The sequence below is a fragment of the Netta rufina genome (genome assembly GCF_964035555.1).
Source record: "Netta rufina genome assembly, chromosome: 2".
In the NCBI taxonomy this organism is placed as follows: Eukaryota; Metazoa; Chordata; class Aves; order Anseriformes; family Anatidae; genus Netta; species Netta rufina.
In genome coordinates, this window is record NC_140124.1 from 132,951,616 (window position 1) to 132,973,341 (window position 21,726).

General features: G+C 38.0%; 1 protein-coding gene across 1 annotated transcript; it reads left to right on the plus strand.

Moving 5' to 3' along the window:
• Positions 1–998: 998 nt before the first annotated feature.
• On the plus strand, positions 999–14,176 carry LOC311207176 (Y+L amino acid transporter 2-like; the record flags this gene model as incomplete). The annotated part of the gene is made up of 9 exons (XM_084283092.1): positions 999–1,500; positions 4,593–4,718; positions 7,166–7,310; positions 8,234–8,357; positions 9,171–9,274; positions 9,721–9,817; positions 11,147–11,296; positions 12,886–13,069; positions 13,797–14,176. 9 exons carry the CDS (start codon positions 999–1,001, stop codon positions 13,886–13,888), a joined length of 1,524 nt encoding a protein of 507 aa, XP_084139218.1. The 3' UTR covers positions 13,889–14,176.
• Positions 14,177–21,726: the final 7,550 nt, after the last annotated feature.

A 21,726-nucleotide genomic window follows, 5' to 3' on the forward strand; every position in this document is an offset into this window, starting at 1 on the left:
GTAAGCCAGACCCAAGAATGGGTGTAGTCAGGGGACAATCACTGCCATCCAGGCTGCTACATTTCCCTTCCCCATCGCATCCCTCACCACTGCAGTGCCTGAGGGGTGTGATGTGTGCAGGAGGCTGATTTATCTCTGCAACTACACAGTTGGGTAGTTTTCCCCAGCTCCTGCTGTATTTGGATCTTGCCCTGCGAGCAGTGGTGCTGGAAGCTCTCACAAACATGTTATATTGGGCTCCCTTGTATGAAAGTGTTCCAGGAACAGGGTGTTCAAAATTCAATCCCTGTGCATGCGAGTGGCTTTCGCCCAGAAGTCAAGTGAGGTTAATAACTAAACAAGATGCATTATTCACTGCAGCCGTAATCTCATCACTTGGAACAAACAGCTAAAGCTCTTTTCCTCATCCTCACATTAACATTAACCACCTGAAGCTGGAGCTTTTGAGTATATATTTTTTTCTTTTCCTGTGTTCTTCAGTAGACAATTTTCAGGTGTATATGATTTGATTTATATATATATGTATATATATATATATGAATAATGAAACAAAGTTCTTCCTGGGATATCAGCATAATTTAGGGAGAGGTATACCTGTGTGGGACTCTTCAGTTCTATTAGAGGATGTTTCCATAGGAAGGGTGTCTCTTTCTTCCCTAAGATTAATTCAGTAGCATCATGTAGACTTACAAGTCAATACAGATGACAAAGGTGAACTCAGAGTTCAATTTCAGGAATGTGAAATGAAGAAAGGAAAGTTACAGGGTCTGTGACCAAGGACAGTGACCTCTCATTCATCCATTAAAAAGGTACGCAAGGGTGAAAGGTACGAAGATCCACTAGTATGTGGTTCCTGGACTACAAGATGAAAGCAGGCAAAACAGTTGTTCTTTGTACCATTTGTGTCTTGTACAGTAATTATCTTACTCATGTCTCTGATGCCACATGCTTTACAAAAGATGTCCTCTCCTCTTGTTTCCAGGTAATGGTAGTTGAAGATGCCGGCACCCTGGCGAATATGCTGCAATAAAAAATCCAAATCCAAGACTGGAAAAGCTGAAATGGACGATATGGCAGACACAAGTGATAAAATGCAGATGAAAAAAGAAATTACATTACTAAATGGAGTTTCTTTAATTGTCGGGAACATGATTGGCTCTGGGATATTTGTATCTCCCAGAGGGGTTTTAATGTACAGTGCTTCCTACGGACTCTCTCTAATCATCTGGGCTCTTGGCGGAATGTTTTCACTGTTTGGAGCTTTGTGTTATGCTGAATTGGGAACATCCATTGTTAAATCTGGAGCCAGCTATGCCTACATCCTGGAAGCATTTGGTGCCTTTGTGGCCTTCATCAGACTGTGGTCTTCTTTGCTAATTATCGAACCAACAACTCAGGCCGTGATAGCAATCACATTTGCTAACTATATTGTTCAACCAATTTTTCCTCATTGCGAGCCACCGTATGATGCAGTTAGGTTGATTGCAGCTGCTTGTATTTGTAAGTAAAGTTATGATTGCTAGAAAAAAATATATATATAATTGTAGGTGCACAGGGATGTTTTTCAGAATTTTTATGCCTTTATTTTTCATGAAAATAATTATTGCCTCCATAGAACATATTCTGAGGAACTCATATGCTTTTTGTTTTGTATTTTATTTGAGGCTGAGATTATTAGAAGGAAGAGGAGAATTCCAACAAATTGAGGGAAATTGTGGTTGCCGATTAAACATATCTCTGTGAATCATGGGTCTAATTTGCAGCCCATGCATGGTCTATGTCCTCTCTCCCCTATATCTTGCAAATCATTTAAGATGAAATTAAAAAATATTCTGCCTAATATGAGTTTTGTCTCAGGAAAAATTGAGTAGCAACCGCATACTCCTCAGGGATAAGTGTTAACAAGTCTATCCTCCAGTAGATGGACAGTATTCAAATTCTTTTCCATAAAATTTGTCAAGATAGGTCATTCTTCCCTTCCCTTCCCTTCCCTTCCCTTCCCTTCCCTTCCCTTCCCTTCCCTTCCCTTCCCTTCCCTTCCCTTCCCTTCCCTTCCCTTCCCTTCCCTTCCCTTCCCTTCCCTTCCCTTCCCTTCCCTTCCCCACTATGCTATAGTATGATCTTTTTTTTAAATGGCTTAAATTGTATAGCAACAAAAACTTCTAAAGGGATGGGTAATTTAAAGTTAGTATAATGTATACTGACAGTTCTGCAAAGATGTTCTCTCTGTAGCCCCGACTCTCACCAGCATGGTACAGAAGAAGTTCACTTCTGAAGAAGTCTCCATGATATAACTTGAGACCATCGTGGCCACTCCACACTCTAAAAGGCAACTAACCCTTTTCCAAAAAAAACTTTTATCAGCTGAAAGTCTCCACTTGCACAGGAAAGCATTTATTTATTAGACCAAAATTAATTTTCCCAGTGTTCTACATGCCTCTCTTGAAGTCACTTAAGAAAACCAGTCTTCAAATACTGATGTTTCTTCAAGCCTTTTTTTCTTCCCCCTTTTTTTTTTTTTTTTTTTTTTTTTTTTAGTTATTCCTGCTGTAGTCTTCATGTGAATCATCCGCAGCGTACTCTAGTACCTCTGATTTCCATGAGCTCATGCACTAGGTGTGGCTGGCAGCTGCTGCTTTCTCATACAGAAAATTAGCTGACCAGGCCTACAACCAGCATTTTGGGTAGCAGCCCAGACTGCTGGGAAAATTACCGTTTATTATATTGACTGCGATATGCAGTGTCAGATAGCAAGCTTATTACTAGCTTAAACAATTTTGATAAGGCTTGGGAGCAGTAGATTTAGCTGGCACCTCACCAACACAGTGCAGAGAACATTTACATCTGTACATTGTATGATTTATTGTGAATCTTATGGAAAGACACTGCTGCCTTGAATTTAATGACACTGAAGCACATAATACATGTTGTGTTACATACATATGAAGTAAATGTATCCTTTGCTGTGTTTCAAATAGCACTTTATAGCATCATGAAAGATGCATAAATGTTCAGTATTAAAAACTTCAGTCAACACATATTCTATCCTTTTTGAGAAACATTGCTCCAATTCTAGTACTTACTGGTATATATTACTTTATTTTTAAATGAGACGTATGTTGTTAAATCCTTGAAGAGAGATTTTTTTTTAATTACAGAGCATAAAACATATTTCAATGTCTATGCCACATTTACTACAGCAAGATTTTCAGCAGCCCTTTATTTACAGGCATGTTTAACTTATATTCAAACCTGACACGGAGTAGGAACAATTATTATATAACCTCTTGGGGTTTTTAACACCAGAATAAAAAAACATTTTGTTCCTATTGCACAATGTTGATATGTTAAGATGGAATAGTGAGGACAAATCAGGTCCTGATTCCATAAATAGTTAGGTGCATCATTACTTTGACAGCTGGCTGGACACCCAGTCAAATATGTAGAGCTGCTTGTGACAATGAAGACAAAAGTCCTATAAGCATCTGGAGTTGGATGCTAATTTCCTCACTATAAAGAAAGGCTTCTAAGTGGTTTTCATTTTGAGCAGTTATAAACCCTTTTTTCTTTCTTCCACAACTGAAGTACAGATGATAGGCAGGTCAAAGAAATAGAAGTAAAGACCAAGAAGCCTGCTGGAGAAGAAATAGCCCATTCTGGTCTGTGCTTGAAAGCAGCCTGAGCTGCCAGTGCTGCATTTTATTTTATTTATTTTTTTTTTTTTTGCTCTTCTTCAGCAGACGGACTTTATACCTGATACCAAATGCACACCTGTCTCTGTTCTAACTTATGGAGTGGACAGAGATATGAGCTGCCCATGATGCTGAGTGGGTGCTAGAAGAGCAGGTGGGCACACCAGCAGCACTATAGTACACAGTGCTCCTCACAGCGTTTTATCTGCTCTTTGGGTCTAACTTCTGCAGCAAAGCTGGATGTGAAGAATAAGGCAGGAAAAGGAAAGGAAGACAACTTGACACCACCCAATCTCTGCAACTGAACTTCTCAATTATTTCTGTTAGATTATGTCAAAATTGATGCTTGAGAGAACTCTCTAAGTAGTTCTGTAACCTTCGGGCCTGGGGTCAAAGCATGAGTGGCTCAGCTCCTAATCTATGGGCACAGTGACAGCACACTGACACAGCTCAGCTCAGTGTCCTGCAAAGAGCATCCAAACCCCTTGGTGCAAAAGCTGTCCTTACTCTGTATGTAACTAGAGCTTGAATCAGCAAGGAGAGTTTCAGGAGAATTTCAGTCTGATTCAAGGAGAACTTCAGTGCAAAAAATGGATGTAAAGACATCACATCTACATGTGAGCAACTCTGTTAATTTTAAGAAAATTTAAAGGTTTAAAGATTATTTAAAAGGAACAGGGATTATCCTAAAATTCAAAATTTGGTAATTTCTTCCTATCTCTTGTCATGGAGTAAGCATCACAGTTATTTCATTCATCTTCGTAAATCTAGGTGGTCCTGGAATGTTGACATTTGATTCTGTTGTATTTCTTGAAAGAAAAGTGCTCTCTGTAAGGAACATTTGAAATAGTGATGCCAAACATACTGTGCTCCTCTCATGCATATTACATTTCTCTACAGGTTCCTTAACATTTATTAATTGTGTGAATGTGAAGTGGGGAACCCGTGTACAAGATGTTTTCACGTATGCAAAAGTTATGGCTCTTATCTTGGTGATAGCTGTTGGCCTTTACAAAATTGGTAAAGGTAAGAATATTTTTACTTTATGTGAATTCTTAAAAATGAACCATACATGAATTTCAAAATCCACACAGGAAGATCAGACGTTATAAGACTTGTATAAAAAGTATTATTTATTCAGAAAAAGTTGTCTGTCATAGGAAGATTAGAGGAATTTTATGGCTCATTAAGCACCAGTGGTTTAATTATTCTTCTGTCCTTATTGTGGCAAACCAGCACACACCAAGTCCTACACTGCAAGGCTGAATAGCAGATAGCAGCTGAATTAACATCAGTTTGGTGTTAACCAGATTAAAGTTAGCCTCAGTGTCTCTGTCTCATGCTAGTGAAAATTAGTAGACTAGTGTTGCTCCTTCTTCTGGGGCACTGCAGCATGGCAGATATCAGAGGAAGAAGGAACTTGCTCTTTTCTTCAGCTACAGGAACGAGCCCCTAGTCAGTGGTGAGAGGGTGTGCTCATTCCTAGAAACAGGGGACAATGCTGTAATACTGCTCTCCTGTGAATCACTGTGGTATCATAAGGCATCACAGGATGGATGAGCCATCTTTTATGAGCAGTAACTGGGCTGAACTGTATTTACATAACAGCAAAATGATCGTTTATTCCAGTGCTACTTCTGATTTTTGCATATGACAACAGATTTGATTTTATTAGTTTGGGCTCTGGTGCAGTGAAGTCTCTTCCAACTCTGTTGCTTAGTTACTAAGGTTTCTTTTTCATTTTCCTTTCCCATGAAATCCCTAAATAGCCATTGTGTCTTTATTCAGTTAAAACAGAGATGGTTTTCCCTCTTTGGTTTAGGAATTGTCTTTTTCTTCTGCAGAAACTAGCTTGTAAAACCTAACAAGAGAGCTTGTTTTCCTATATTTTCTGGCCTTCTCCTTTCCTTGGCTCCAGTTATTATACTGTAAAGCTACACCAGACTTAGGGAGGGTGTTGTGGTTTTTTGTTTGTTTTTGTTTTATTTCTTTAGCTATAGTGGTGCATGTCAGTTGTCATACATTTGTTCAAGCCTAAAGAAATCTGAATAAATGAATGCAGTCCTGAGGTTGGTTCCTTTATGTTGTTACCTGGGGTCAGGAGGGAAAAAGGCAGAGAGGAAGCCATCCTGCAAGGAGTGCAAAATGCTGAGGGCTTGTAATAGTGGTAAAGGTCTCATCTCTACTTTGTCTGAACAGAACCAAGCATTTAAATACAGCAAGGACTGGCAGGAGAAATGATCTAGACTTCTGGAGGAAGTTGTGACCAGGTCAATGCCCTCTTTTAAACTCAACAGCTGCTTCAGTCTGTGATGCTATGATTCAATGGAAAGAACAATTGTCACATTTTAGCCTTGCCATACTCCTTCTGATGTGCTCAGATATGCCTCTTTTTTTTTAAAAAAAAAAAAAAAAAAAAAAAAAAGTGTGAATGTATCTAATTTTGAGTAGGTTTGACAGTTAGAAAGCTTTTCTTGATCCTATTGGATTTTTCCTTTATTTGTTCCTTCCTGCCATTTTCTTCAGCCATGTTGCTGAAGCACGTTTGGGTAGTGTAGGTTCACCTTCCTTGATTCTTGCATTCTCCAGAGAAAAAGACTTTTATGAATGTGAAAAACTGCTATTTACTGTTCTTCAACAATTGCATTGCTTTTGTGGTATCAGTATATTCCTTAGTTTAACCACATAGTGAAGTTGCTTCATTTTATAGGAAAGACCTTACTTTCTTCCCTAATAGAGGTTTCAGTGTATTTCTGTCTTCCTTAATACCTAAACCCACTTCCATTTATGTTAGATAGTTCGCTTTCCTCTGCAAATTCAGACAGGCCTTTCTTCCTCTTTTCAGCACTGCAGTGAAGATTCATGCAGTTTCATGAACATTTCTTCTATTTTGCAGCTTTATGCAGGTTGTTGTCTCATCTGATTGATCTAAACTAGAGGACAATTGTGAAAGAAAAGATTTTCCTGTGTCTTCTCTTAATTTTAGGGAACTGCTTTGTGGGAGAGAGCACCCTACTGAGAATGGTGTCCCAAGAAGTTCTCGCTCCACTGGTCACAATTCCTCTGGTGACAATAAAGGCATGGTTAGGAGAGGAGGAAATGTGAGACAGATTCGAGAATTGAAATTGGGTTTCCAAACCATTTCTCCCTGGCTGAGAGGGTGTAATGCCACTTCAGCACATCACCCTCCTTGGGGTCGGTGCCAGGCAGGGGAAGCTGTGAGTTCTGGTAGAATTTCATAAGTGACGTCCTAATAACAAGCATGGGGAAACATGTTCTGCTGTCTCCCTGTTGCTGTCTGAATGTCTGTATGCCTCTCCTATCTGTCAAGTAAAAATGCAACTTTGAGGTATAGTAATGAAACCAGGATTGAATGGGTTTTATTTGGGGGCAGGTGAGACGTTTAGTGTAGGGTCTTTCTAGGTCCTAACCTTTGACGAGTAATAGGTAAATTGTATCTGTTCTTTGTACAGGAGAAACAGAAAACCTGAAAGCTCCCTTCGAGGGCTCAGCAACAGACCCAGGAATGATCGCGCTGGCTCTATACTCTGCCCTCTTTTCCTACTCGGGGTGGGACACCCTGAATTATGTCACCGAGGAAATGAAGAATCCTGAGAGGTAAATGCATGTTCTGCTTTCAGAGCACAGGAAAGTGTTCTGCTAAGGCAGGCAACGGTAGGACAAGCTGCTTTCTATTTGTTTCTGATGGAAGTTATTCCAACCATTTTCTCTACAAAAACTCTTATTTCCAAAAAAGTACTAGTAAGTGCAAGAACTCTTATGGATTATAGTAATCTCTCACCAACTGTATCACACGAATAAATCATTTTCCTACACGTACGTATTTTACACCTTACACTTTCGGGCAGAATTTTTAAAGCAGGACGAGAATAAATTTCTGCTGAAAGCAGAGAAAAGTGTGGGTCCACCCAGCCTTCTAAAACCTCCCACTTCTCAGTCAGACAAAGCAATTACTTTATTTTCCAGGGCTGCTTTTGCCACTAATAGAGTAAGAATGTGTCAAGTTTATGACTGTTTTATCATGTGAAATACAGCTTAACTGTTTAAATTTGCTAAAGATGAAATGTTAACCAAGAAATGAAAAAAGTCTACAGTAGCACTGGAAATGCCACCTAGTCCTCTCTGTAGGGATGTCCACCCCACTGATATAGTCCACCTTGTTTTGGGACATACAAAGGTTATGAGTTAGGAAAAAATACTATGATCAATAAAACACCTAAGCATGTATATTAATCTCATTGCTTAAGTGCTCTCTTACACTGCTTTATATAAAAAACAGTTTATAGTTTTCAGCTACAAATGCACATTTTTTCTCTAAAATTTGTGACAGACCCACAACCAGCCAACTAAACTGCTTATAGAATTGTTCTACACATGGCTGCACTTTATTTTGTAACCTCGTGATTAAAAAATGTTGGATTGCACAAAAGTGATGGAGGTATACATTTAGAAATGTTTGAATTTGGGAACAATTTTTTATTGAAAAAATGTGGAATAATTTTGCCATTTTCCTTTTGCAGGAATTTACCACTTTCTATTGCAATTTCCATGCCTATTGTGACTATTATCTACTTGATGACTAATATAGCATACTATGTAGTGCTGGACATGTCAGCTCTCCTCACAAGTGATGCAGTGGCTGTCGTAAGTTAAATAAAATGATAAAAACAAAAGTTACTGTATGTAAGTAAGCTCCATACTTTTCCCCTGTGGAAAAATCTCAGGTAGCATACTTATTAGCAAAACAATTGAAGTATTTCCACGTTGATGATTTTTGCTTTGTTTTAATTTGTATGTGTGTATGTATAGGAGTCCTGGTATATTAGAAGTTGCATATAAGGTTCATCTGCTCTTTTAAAATACTCTTTTATACTTTGTAAATCCTGCACATAACAATATTCACTATAAAAGATGTTTTCACTAAAGCCAAGCAGAGAAAGAGCTTTGGAAAATGTTGGTAATTTAAGAACCAGGATTTGGGTGTGGGTTTTTTTTTTGTTTGTTTGGTTGGTTGGTTGTTGTTTTTTTTGCTGTCATTCTAATGTACATCGTGTGACTTTGAGTGCTGTAGGACTGCAGCAATATTTTCAACACAAAAATATGCAGTGAAATGTTTTTTTAAAAAAAATCTTTTCAATATTTTATACAAAAGTGCAATTATAAATCATGGATTAATGAAACCAGGATTTGTCAGATTACATTGTAATCAATACATCTTCATCCATTAAGTTGCTTTCAGCTTGATTTTTCCAAAATCCTTTTTTAATTTATCTGTCATTTTCATTTTTATATTGATCATTTTATCCAATTTCTAATTTTCCAAGTCATTGCCAGCGTTAGAGAAAAGCAATGGCTGTGACACTATATTTAGGCTGCTGTGTTCTCATAAGAGCTTCCCAGGATTGTCCATATGTTTAATGTAATGGGCCTCACTATGGTTTTCTTTTTCCATTGCAGACGTTTGGCAGTGAAACCCTTAGTTATGCTAAGTGGATAATTCCTATAGCTGTGGCCATGTCCTGCTACAGTGGGTTAAACTCTTCGATAATTGCAGCATCTAGGTATGAAATATAAGATATATTTTAGATGTAGAGCTTAGGGATATGGTTTAGTGGGGACTGCTAGCATTAGGTCAGAGGTTGGACTTGATGATCTTGAGGTCTCTTCCAACCTAGAAATTCTGTGATTCTGTGATTCTGTGTGAATCATTTGCTATTAATCTGAATTATTTACATTATAAAAGTGACATTTTTTGCCATGGTGAATTGTTCATTTATTCTGTAGGGATTGTTATAATCTGGCATGTTATCTTGTGCCAGCAGTTGGTGATCAGCACCAGCTGATAAACTAAAGGCACAGGAGAAAAAAGCAGCATTTACAATAGAGTAAAAAAATAATGTTGTCTTTGTCAAAAAGCAATAACATATTCCTCAGCTAACTGTCTGGGTTTTGTGTGCTTGTGTCTGTGTTTGGTTTTGGTGGTGGTTTTGGTTTTGTCTTCTTTTAGGCTTTTTTATGTTGGAGCCAGAGAAGGACACCTCCCAGACAGTCTGAGCTTGATTCACATAAAGTGTTTCACACCAGTCCCTGCTCTTCTCTTTAATGTAAGTGAAAGCCTGGCCCAGTGCCTGGTGTGGTTTGTTGGGGATGCAGCACTGGGGATGGAGCCCTGGGAACTGCTCCACATCCTCCCTGCTTTCTCTTGAGGTGGGTGGGGAGATCTTCCTCAACTGGTCAGGATTTCTAAAATTCATTGAGGGTAGAGGTAGGAGGTGTTATTTTTTCTGGTGGGTTTTCTTCAGTGGAAAGAGAATTGCCTGTTTCACATTATGTGCACTCTTTGCAAGTAATCAAAATTAACAGCAGAAGCCCTGCTAAAAGATTGGCTAACTTTGTAACACGTAGACAGGAATTAAGTCTTTATGTGAGTCTTCAGAGTGTCCATGGGAGAAGAAAATGATAGAAAGATCTCTCAGACCCTCCTATAGGCTGATTTTCTAGGACTGTAGAAACACTTGGGCTAAAGCATTTCAATTTAAATTCCTATTGTTGGATGCCTATACCCGTATTTACATTTTCCTGCTCTCACAATACAAATAAATGTCAGGACAAAAAAGCAAGGGAGTGTAGCCCACAGAATTAGTGCAAATGATTTTAATAAATAATCCATAAATCTAGTAGATTAAAATGGGGGGGATGGGGAGGATGCTTGTGCATACAAGCAGAGAAAGTGAAATCATTCAAGAGTGTTTTATTGCTTTTTATTTGAACGTGTATTTTATTTGGTATCTCCCCTTACCCTGTGTTACATACAGCATCATACAGGTCCTGTTTGACACCAGATAGTTTATTAATAGTTATTGTCTCGTTATGGATACTCTTCTTGGACAAATTCTATTTGCACTAGTGTGATGAGCTGTGTGTACTCCCTTAGTACACCACCATTCCCCTCTTTCCCAGTGGATTTTTTTTTCTGTGCATCAGAAGAAGACTGTATACTTCTGTTCCTTGTTTTTGTAAAAGCAGGCATTGAATTTCTATTTTAGGTTTCATTTTATCCTTGCCATGCAGAGTATATAGCATACCTGCATACCACAGAATTTACTCTAACGGTTTCAATCTATGAGTGCACTGTGAGTGCCTCCAAAAGAGAAATTAAATTAAAAGCTAGTTTTCAAACTAAAGACAACCAGAAGAGCAAAGTAAGCTGTTGCCTACAGAAGGGTTCTTAGCAATCCTCTCCAGCACCACACAGCTTGGTGTTATCGGGAATCTTTCTGAGGGTGTACTCAATCCCACTGTACATGTGGCCGACAAAGATGCTAGACAGCTAAATGTGTTTGAAACAGGTCCTTTTACAACTTTACTACCTCTTTATTATAGATGACGTATTTATTTTCCCATTAAGAAGTCTTTCTTTTTATTATCTCTAGGGCTTAATGACTTTGCTATATCTCCTCGTGGAAGATGTCTTCCTCCTCATTAACTACTACTGTTTCAACTACTGGCTCTTTGTGGGTCTGTCTATCGCAGGGCTAATATATCTGCGATATACTCAGCCACATAGGCCACGGCCTATTAAAGTAAGTAAATGAGAGGAAATAAGCTGCAACAGCCAGCTAATGCACATGTTTATGTTACCCATACTACCAGAACCATAACATTACCAGTTATGTTATAGGCTATTTATTTCAGCCATAGAAATCCTGTTAGCATACAAGATAAGAAATAAAGGAGCAAAACTTATCTGAGTTTGCACAAGAACATTTGTTCTGCTACTTTGTAAGGTTGAAATGATATTTTCAGTTTATCTTTTTTCTTTTCATGAAAATGTAATCTGACTTTTCAGTATAAATAGACTAAATAAATATTTGGGGTTCTTGGCCCATTCTTGATCCTTTAGGTTTTGTTTACAGGGAAACTCAATATGTGATGGGGGCTCCAGGGAAGTTCACACTCTGCTCAAACTTAAAAATTCAGCAAGAATCCCTCCAAAGCCCATAAACAGCCCAAATTCTGCTCATGCAGAAGTTCAAAAGCTTGAATAATAGGTATTCAGTCCTCCTGCTGCATAGGTCATAGGCAGTGAGATGCTAGCTTAATAACTGCCTGCAGAAGGGCATCTGGCTAACAGTTAGGAAAGGGAGCCAGCACAAAAATAAAACACACATACAGTATGTTTCTAGTTTAATCCAGGAACCCAGGGAAGCAGGGATGGGCACCCAAAGCTTTCTCCAGGCACAAAAAGCTACATGCTGGCTCCTGTTTCACTGCACTCTCCTAGTTTCATGACCTGCATCTCAGCCCTGCAGCAATGCAGCAAAATTATGAAAAATCCAGATGAACATCACATCTTTTCAAGCCTTTCTAAATATTTCTTCCTTGTTACTCTGTCTTCCTAACCTCCCATGCTCTCTTTACCAGCACTTTTTTTTTCTGTTTAAATGCAATATCCTGATTATAAAAAACATGGTTCAAACAAAGGAGTTAAGTATGCTAAACACCTACTCCATTTTTAACTTTTATAAGGAAATATAAATATTTCTACCAGTAAACTCTCCAGATTTCATCTAGTATTCAAATGCCATCTTGAGGCAGGCTTATTACTGCAGCCACTGAAAAACATTCTAGTGAAAATGAATTCCATAAAGAAGTTATTGCAATTTCCCTTATTTGTGATATAATTGCTAAGTACCCCAGCAAAATGGTTGTAAATCAGCCATTAGGTTTTGTAGAATCAAAATGGTGACTGAAAGCCCAGCTGAGTTTCTTCTATTTCAAATTTACAATTAAAAATTTGTGATTGAATTTAGAGGGAAAATTACCCATTACTTTATTATTAATTTTAAAGTACTGCTTTCAAAGATTTGTCTCTTACTAATGTGGAAGGGAACTGTGCTTGTACAGGTCTGAAACCCCCCAAATGGTCAGATACACAGGCTTGTACCAAACAAGAGGCTCTCAGCAGCATGCACTAGCATAATTGTACTTATGTGACTGTAACCATTCAAAAGATATAGACAGCACATAGTAGTCACGTAGTCAGTATTTATATTTTTATTATTGACTTGTCTAATTTTAATCTGTGAAGCCTGACATTATGTTTTCCAGCAGAATATTTACTGTTTCTTTTATTAAATGTTGATTTATTTATTTATTTTTGTTTCCACAGCTGAACCTCTTCTTCCCTATCATATACTGCTTATGTTCCCTTTTCCTGGTCATAGTTCCTCTCTACAGCGACACAATCAATTCCCTTATTGGCATTGGTATTGCCCTCTCAGGCATTCCTGCATATTATTTGGGAGTCTACCTGCCTTTTGAAAAAAGGCCTAGATGTCTGCAGTGGCTTTCTGGTAAGAGATACCATCTTGTCTTAGTCACTGTGCCAGAATCCTGAATTCTTTATCAGAAGAAAGAAGAATTTTTCCTAAATTCTTTTTTTCCCTATGAAGTTTTGCTACGCTGTGCACAGCTTGTCTGAGATCATTTGCTTCTTCACATGGCCCTGAAAACAAAGCTATGCATAATTGCAAAAACCAGTCCAATATGTGGATGTAATATGGTCATTGATGGTGTTGAGCCATTTCAAAATGTTGGCTCAATAACAGTCCTCTAGGATTGTGAAGAATAAACGCATACAGTTTGATATCTTGGAAGGCACAAATACCAGGACGCCATTGTTTCACTTCCTCCTCACGGAGTGGAATATCTGAGTCAGAAGAGTCCATACATTTTCCTAAATTATGAAATAATGATTATTGGCCTGAAGGCTAGATTCTACCCTTCAAGTTCAGTCGGTCTTGAAAAGCAAAACTTTAATATCTATATTCATTTTAAACTCAGATGTCAATCTGACAGTCTGATGGAAATATTGGTCCAAATAAGAGAGACTTAGTGTATAATTATTTTTTATTATTATTATTTTGCATTAATCTATTCATTACATATGTTTAATACAATTCATTATTCTTTTAAGATTTTCCTAATATCTGTGTAGTCTTTCCAATACTTCAAAATTGACATATATGTCTAAGATATTATAACTTTGTCTCAGCTACACATTTTTGTTCTCTGTTACAGTTAAAACAACAAAATGCGTTCAACTGCTCTTTCTCTGTGCACTGTCAGACCTGGACATAGACATGGAACCTACAGAAGCCAAGAGCAAATAGATCTGCACCTTGACATTGAGAGTTGCACCTTGGCACGTCCTATCTGGAGCATTTTTTATAACCTGAAGTCCTCCCTGTATCCTCAGTTAAACTAAAGCACTAACAATTGTCCTATGCATCAGTTTGATGTCTACAAATTTGTTCTTGTTTTATAAACCACTTGTCATCCTCTGTTTTACGATTTATAACAAAAAACATCTGTTAACAGTTACTGAGTAACATTTTGAAACTATAATGCACCTTATGAACAAATATTTATCAGTAGATAAGTGCTAAGTATTAGATAATTGCAAAAGTGAAATGAAAACTATTAAATCCCATCAGAATCCTAACAAATAAATTGACAAATTCAACAAAAATCAAACCAAATATTTGCAAGATTCAAAACCTGAGTTGGGAAGTAGAAACCATAATGCACTTCTAATAATATTATTAAATTCTTAGCCAAAATAAAAAACATATAGTTAATACCAATAGATATTCTTTGAATCATTGTAGAATTAGCATTAGACTATTCTAATGCATAATTCCCAGCATATATATGGTACCAAATGGAAAAAATGAAAATTTTCAGTCATTTAAGTTTTGTGAGAAAATTTCCTTTGGCGATATCCCACATTCGTTACCCTTTTGCAGAATCAGTATTTTCAATGCTAATCTATATTTGGGGAAAACACATTCCCATAGTGTCCACTGCTTGCCTAGAAGTATCAAGTGTGGCCCCATAAACCACATCATTTTTTTTTGCACAGTAAAACTTATTTAAGGAATTCATAAGGTGAAATTAAAAACAACTGATATTTAGAAAATCCTTTGAGCCACGGCCCAACCCTGCAGGCTGATCTATCAGAGTCACAGAATTGTTGATGTTGGCCTCTGGAAGTCTCCTGGTCCATCCCTCTGCTCAAGCAGGGCCACCAAACACAGGTTGCCCAGGACTGGCCTCAGCAGTTCCTGCTGGCACAGCAAACTGCAGCTCTGCTCTTCAGCATACAGAGAGCCTCCTGCACCCACTGCCTGCTCTCCACATCGTTCAGATGCCCATCGCACAGCTGGACAATTGCACCCACCAGCATATGTCATGAAATAAAAGGACAGTGAAGAACTACATTCAATCTCTTGAACATTTTTCAGTTTGGCACACAGAATGTGAAACCAGTCCTAATTAGCTGCCCGAAATGGAAGATGAAATAACTGTCATGAGAAAGAAAAGAAACAATCAACTTTGCCACCTAGGCTAAAAAAAATTGATGGTCCATTTCTAGTCTGCTTTGCTGATATTTAACACCATTTGTTATGCTTGTTGGCAAGTCATACTTCTTCTGTAATTATATTTGAATGTAGAATATATTGTTTATAATTTGAATTTTTATCATTCCTATTCAATTAATCCCAATACTTTTTAAAATCTTATACAAATCCCTGTAGCTTATAGCATTATTGTATTTTATTTATGTCAGCTCTGAGAAAGATGAATAGAATATGGAAGAAGGCAATTGTTGCTTCTGAAACCTCTCTTCATTCCTTCCATATAATGTTAAGGTTGTTTGCCAGATGATAATTCCACGCGTCTCCTGCCCTGTGCTTGCTAACAGGTCTCCTGTGAAACCTTCTATTTGCGTTTCTATGCCATCCATTTTGGCAGTTGTGGTGGGACTTTCTTTTGATTCAGAGTACAAATGATAAAAATGCACTAAACCAAGGTAAACATGAAGCTATCAGAGCTGCATGTTTTGCTTTTTCGAAGCTATGACTTTCATGCACTAAAATCACTTTAGTATCACAGTCACAAAACATTAAGAGGGAAAGGGTGTGATTTAGCTTGCCCAGCTCAGAACACTCCCACTTACACATACACAAGCGCCTCTGTTACAGTATAGCACTATGTTGATCCTGCTGTACAGTTTTACAGAAATACTGCATTCTCACCTCGTTTTTTAAAGGCATCGGGTGAATAATGGAATCAAGGTCTCAGATTTTATCAGAGCACACAGAGAGTACAAACCCTAGAAGTCAGTACCAAGCAAAATCTGACAATCTGTCTCCCCAGAGTTCAAAGCTGTGCTTAGTGCTGAGCTATGTGTCATACCAGGACAGCACTGCACCATCCTCTGAAGTTATTCATAACAGGACCAAAGCTACTAAGTGATTTGAGACAAATGAGGTGATGTCTCAGGTGGTAACAGATAGCAGGTACCAAAGGTAGTCTATGAACTAAGTCTATAAAGTCTATGAACTAAGACCATTTCCATAGAAAATTCTGAGCTGATAAACTTTTTTTTTTTTTTTTTTTTTTTTTTTTTTTTTCTCCTGAATCTGTTTTTGCATGAATCTGTTAACTTTCTGGGCATAACACACAAGCCTCCATTTTCTTTCTTTCGGGACAGGAGACATGTTAAGAATATCAGTAGTCAGATGCAAAGCTATAAATGTGAATAATGTTATTGAAATTATGTATGGACATTGGAATCTCAAAAATGTTCATGTGTTTGTTGATTTTTCACTCTTTACAAATAATATATGTAAGTTATTTTCAAATATCTAAAGCCAAGTCCTAGATGCTGAAGTATTTAAATAAATCAACATTTGATCCTTGGCAAATGCAATAGTTGTGTGGTTTTAAAGCATAAAAATAGTATTACAAGTGAAACTTGCCCTACCTTACCTCTTGTAAGTTGGCTTATTGGGAAAACAATGAAACTCCAGTTCTTTTTTTTCCCCTCACCCCCCAGTCTGTAGCAGGGTTGCTCCATGCTGGATTCTGCACCTGGGACGGGGCAACCTTGGCTGTACATACAGACTGTGGTATGAGAGGCTGGGGAGCAGCCCAGTGGAAAGGGATCTGAGGGTTCTGGTTGACAGCAAGTTGAATTTGAATTAAGTGTGCCCTGGCAGCCAGGACAGCTGACCCTGCCCTGGGGTGCCTCAGGCCCAGCACTGCCAGCCAGTTGAGGGAAGGGATTGTGCTCTGCACTGTGCGGCCTCACCTCAGGTGTTGTGTGCAGTTTCGGTGCCACAGTATCAGAAGGACATAAAACTACCATGGAGTGTCTGAAGAAGGGCCGCAAAGACGGTGAAGGGTCTAGAGGGGAAGACATACGAGGAGCATCTGAGGTCCCTTACTTTGTTCAGTCCAGAGCAGAGGAGACTGAGGGGAGGCCTCATGGTGGCCTGCAGCTCAAAAGCTCTAAAAATAAAAAAGAAAGTTGACTGAGGGAATAAACAAAATAAAGTGAAAAAGTAAACAAGATGCCAAATAATTTATTTGTCTTGTGTTCTGGGAGCCTGACTTAAAACCACAAGAAATTTAGAAGTGCTTGTTCAGGAGCACATACTTAATGTAATGGATGTCACTGAAAAACACAAAAGTTGAGTGGGCTACTAAATATCTGGTTATTAGCTACCTACACAGGTCAGTATTATAGTCAAAGGAAACGCATGGAATTTGTTTTACGTGGCCGTGGTTTTGAAACAAGAGAGGTTAACATTAAAGCGAATGATCATGAATTGATCCTCTCCTGACAGAAAGAATACATAGAAATTAGCTGTTTCATGCTACAATTGGATAAAAACACAGTAGAAATGACTTGGCATTTAAGGGGTGGTCACCGAAAATGTGCTGTGTGTCAACTGAATATACTTGAGCATATAAACAGAACAAAGATTAATTCAGCAATGTAATTAATTAGTGCTCAAAAATGCTCATCTCACAGAGCTAAAAACAGCTGTGAGCCACCCCTGCTGGACATAGGGCAGAGTTTAAATTGGGGGGGGGGGGGGGAAGTTGTTTAAGAACACTACTGACATACAGAAACCAGAATGAAGAAAGGAATATTCACTGGTTTAAGGTTGTAATAAATCCTTCATCTTTTCAGTGGAAGTGCAAAAAGCTGTTTATAAATAGAAGAAAGGCAAATTTTCTGGTAATGACCATAAGTTCAAAGATAAGCTGCTGAATAAAATGCCTTACCTGTTTATATATGCCTTTACTGTAATGCAAGAGAAAAAGTTCAGAATCTGGATGTAATGTTGCAGTATGAACTTGAATCAAGCATCCTTGTTAGGATGATGATACCTGTTTTTTTTCTGCTCTTGCCCATCATAAAAAGGAAAGCTACAAAGAAATTCACACCTCTTTTGTTGTCTTAGGAGCTAGGTTCATTCTGGCTCAACGTGTGTGTGGTCTCTGAAGCATAATGTAAAATTTCCCGTGGTGTTACATTTTCCTCCACAAGAGGGAGATGTCCTTTGCTTGATGCGCTCACGAAAAGGAGACCGAACATGATTTTGAGACATGTTCAGAGCAGCAGAATCAGAGCGGTGTGTATATTCGTGCTCACAGCAACAGTCCTAAGAGGGACAGGCTTAGCTCCAGTGAAGAATGTCAGCCATACATTCTGAGTGATGCTGTATAACAGCCTGCTGCAAATTTAGATGAAGACGAGGTTAAAGTTCAAACATTTCCATCTCCTTATAGGATGCCTTTGTGCTTGAATTAGAAGAAAGATTTTTTTCTAATACTACTTCCAGTATATAATACCATGTATAAATACCTAATTCAAAAGAATGATGAACACCACTTTTGGACTTCCACATTAAATATAATAAAGCTAATAATAGCTAATAAATTAACTCTTTTGTGGAAATGAAAAACATTGATCTGTTTGAACATTGGAGCCATTATCTGACATCAGATTTCCCCTTTTTCATTTTCTTTTTTTTTTTTATTATTTTTTTTTATTTTTCTCAAATAAAACCTGTGAAATCTCCTAGTCTCTCTACTGTTTGGTAGTAAAGGCCTATTTAAAAAGACACTCTTCAGAAAAGACAGTACTTAGTTCAAGTACTGCAGACTTCTGCCAAAGTGATATCAGTACACAGTCAGCTAAGGCTTTTGTTCTACATATATAAATAAATATATATATATGATTTTTCCATATCATAGTTAGATTAAATTTTGCTCTAACTACCTTCTAGAGTAATTCCGTAGCTCTACCCACTTAGTGGAATATCAAGCTATCCTTGCCTTTCACCTGAGCTGCTGACAAGTTTATCACATCCACCTGCTGCCAGTAGTTCTGTCATTACATTAAGGTGCCCTGAATTTGCTCCTGCCAGTAATGGTTACAAGGGTATACACAGAAGGGGCAAGAACTGCAAGCAGTTCCTAGCAAAAGGTAGCAAGTGGAGAAGGGTGTGGGTGGTTCATGTTCCTTTCTTCACTGTGCTTATTTTCCTCTCAGGCAGCTGTATTAGATGTAGTTTTGCTACAAATCTGGATGGTAGAGATGCCTACTGGCATATTGACCTCACTCCATATGTCTCAGCTATTCTTTCCCAGAAATGAGTAAGTAGTAGCAGACTTGACAGTCTTCCCACTTTCCATTCATGCCCTCGTTTGTCAGCTGTGTGGTTTCAGAACCCTGTTAAGTTGCTTGCTAGGCTTGGCTAACCACATCGTAGCACTCGTGTTAGTTATGACAGAGTCATCTTACACCTTTCACTGCACAAACTTTGCCTCTTCCTTCTTCTGTGGGACCCACATTCAGGCATGGACTCACACTGATCTGAGGAAGAAGTTACTGGTGCTGCAGCAATTCCAGCTGACCCAAAATATACATGGAAAATATCCTATAATTTACCTCATGGCTGAAGGTGAGAATGAATAGAGCAACAAGTCAAGAATTTGTTCTTTTTCCAGGTAAGAACCTGGACAACAAGCTTTCAGAGTGCAGAGTCTGACCAGCCTTAGATGTTGCTGTAAACCTCCTTTTTCTGGCAGCTCAGGAGCAGCAGAGAATGAGAAGTGGGGAGATTAAATCTCTCTGGAGTTATAAGAATTAGAATATTAATTCTGTTCAGCAGTCAGCAATTATTTTCCTCCACAATAAGATTCTACACCAAGAAAATCAACTGAGTACCTTGAACAAACAAGGCATAGGTTTATTCCCCCAACAGAGAGAATGCTAGAAACCAGTTAAGACCAAACTGCCCAAGACAGCTTCAGGGAATCATAAAGAGAAACGTGACTGAGATTTATCCCCTCTCCTTTGTTAGACAGACTTTTGCTCCTACAATTTATCAAGGCAACATAAGTAAACATTTTGACTTTGAATGCAGAAAACATTTACTTTTACAAATGGCTTCACAAGTAATCTAGCTACTGCCTGTGGGACTAGTCATGGAATAAATGGCTGCCAAAACAGGTTTAAACTGTAGGAATGTGGGACAAAGAAGAGGATCTAGGAAACAATTTATTTTGGCTTTACTGAAGGCATTTCAGAAGCTGACTACGTGAAGTATCTGGTTTAGTGAGTCATTGTAAGAAATATGCTGCCATACTGTTGGATGCAACCTGCAAAGAAACGCAGCGCGGAGATTGTTAAAACTCATGCCAGCTTTACTGGAACTATTCCAGCCTTGTTCAGACAAACATACTCTCACAGTAACACTATTTTAGCTTAGGGGTGAGCAGTGTTAACTGATTTTTATATATCAATATAGCAAGAATTAGTCTGACCATTTCACAGTGGTTAAAAACTATTACAGTCAATGGAGATTTGTAATTAACTTTTTTTTCTTTTTTTTTTCTTTTTTTTTTTTTTAAATGACCAAAAAAATGCATTTTTCCTAAGCCTTTCTCTTTTTATTATCTTTCTTTCCAATGGTCAGTAATGAAAGGAGTAAAAGCAGAAAATACTACGGAATCAAGAGTCAAGTTAGGATGTAACTAAAAACATGGAACAGTTTAAAGCTAGAAATAAACAGATTTTAATAATCACATTAATTATGAAAGTCAGAGAGGAAAGTCAGAGTGCAGCTGTGATCACCCTGCAGTTCTCAAGTCTGGCTAATGGCCACTTCTGGCCCTATCTTCTCATCACTGCCCTTCACCTCCTTCATTAAAGTCCTTCCAAATCTCACAATAGAAGCACACAGAGAGCCAACAGTAAAGGAGCTGATGTGGAACCAGGGAAAAAATCAGCACTGGTGTGCAAGGACAATACCAACCTTTCTGCAGCAGCCATACTAGCAGAAAACATACAAAGATTTAAGAAAGTTGTTGTTTTTGGTTTTCCTTTTTTCCCTTCATACACCAACAGTTTATTTTTTTCAATTTCTCTTCTTTGTTATTTTTTCCTAATCTTTCTTTTTTACCTTTTCAATACCACAGTTAGACTCATTTGAGAGTTAATATACGTTATACAACTTTAAGGACAGCAATTTATTTTCATTGCCTCCTTCTTCCCCTCCTCCCCCTCACAATTGTTGTAATGACTTGCCCTAATTAAGTTTGAACAAATCCTTCATTATGTTCCTAGATTTTGTGTGGTGTGATCACTTAACCTGCAAATTATAATTGCAGGTTTGGTGCCCATGCAGACTGTTCATTATAATTGGTACCTACTAACTCCCTTTTAGTTTTCATTATAGCCTTACAATCAAGGAAGCTCAGACACTTCCATTTTAAGAATAAACAGGATACACTCTTAAAAGAAGGACCAAGTTTTTCCTTCAAATTTCTTCTTCATATTACTTTCATATGCTGTCTTTACCTTTTACACAGAGAACCTACTCAATGATAGCTGGGTGAGTGTGATAAGTATTAGAACAGGGTCTGAAATCAAACCAGTACCTTTGAGCATATAAGAAATTGATCAAAAATCAAACCAATGGTTTTAGAGCCAAAATGTGTTATTTGAGCTGAAAATTTGACCAAGCATATTTTGAGGAGGCAGCTCCACTTCAGCACTTACAGCAGTAACTGTAGTCCTCTGTGCTATAACATCTGGTGGATGTTATAGGCCTCCTTGCAGTGATTTAACTTCCTTGCAGCT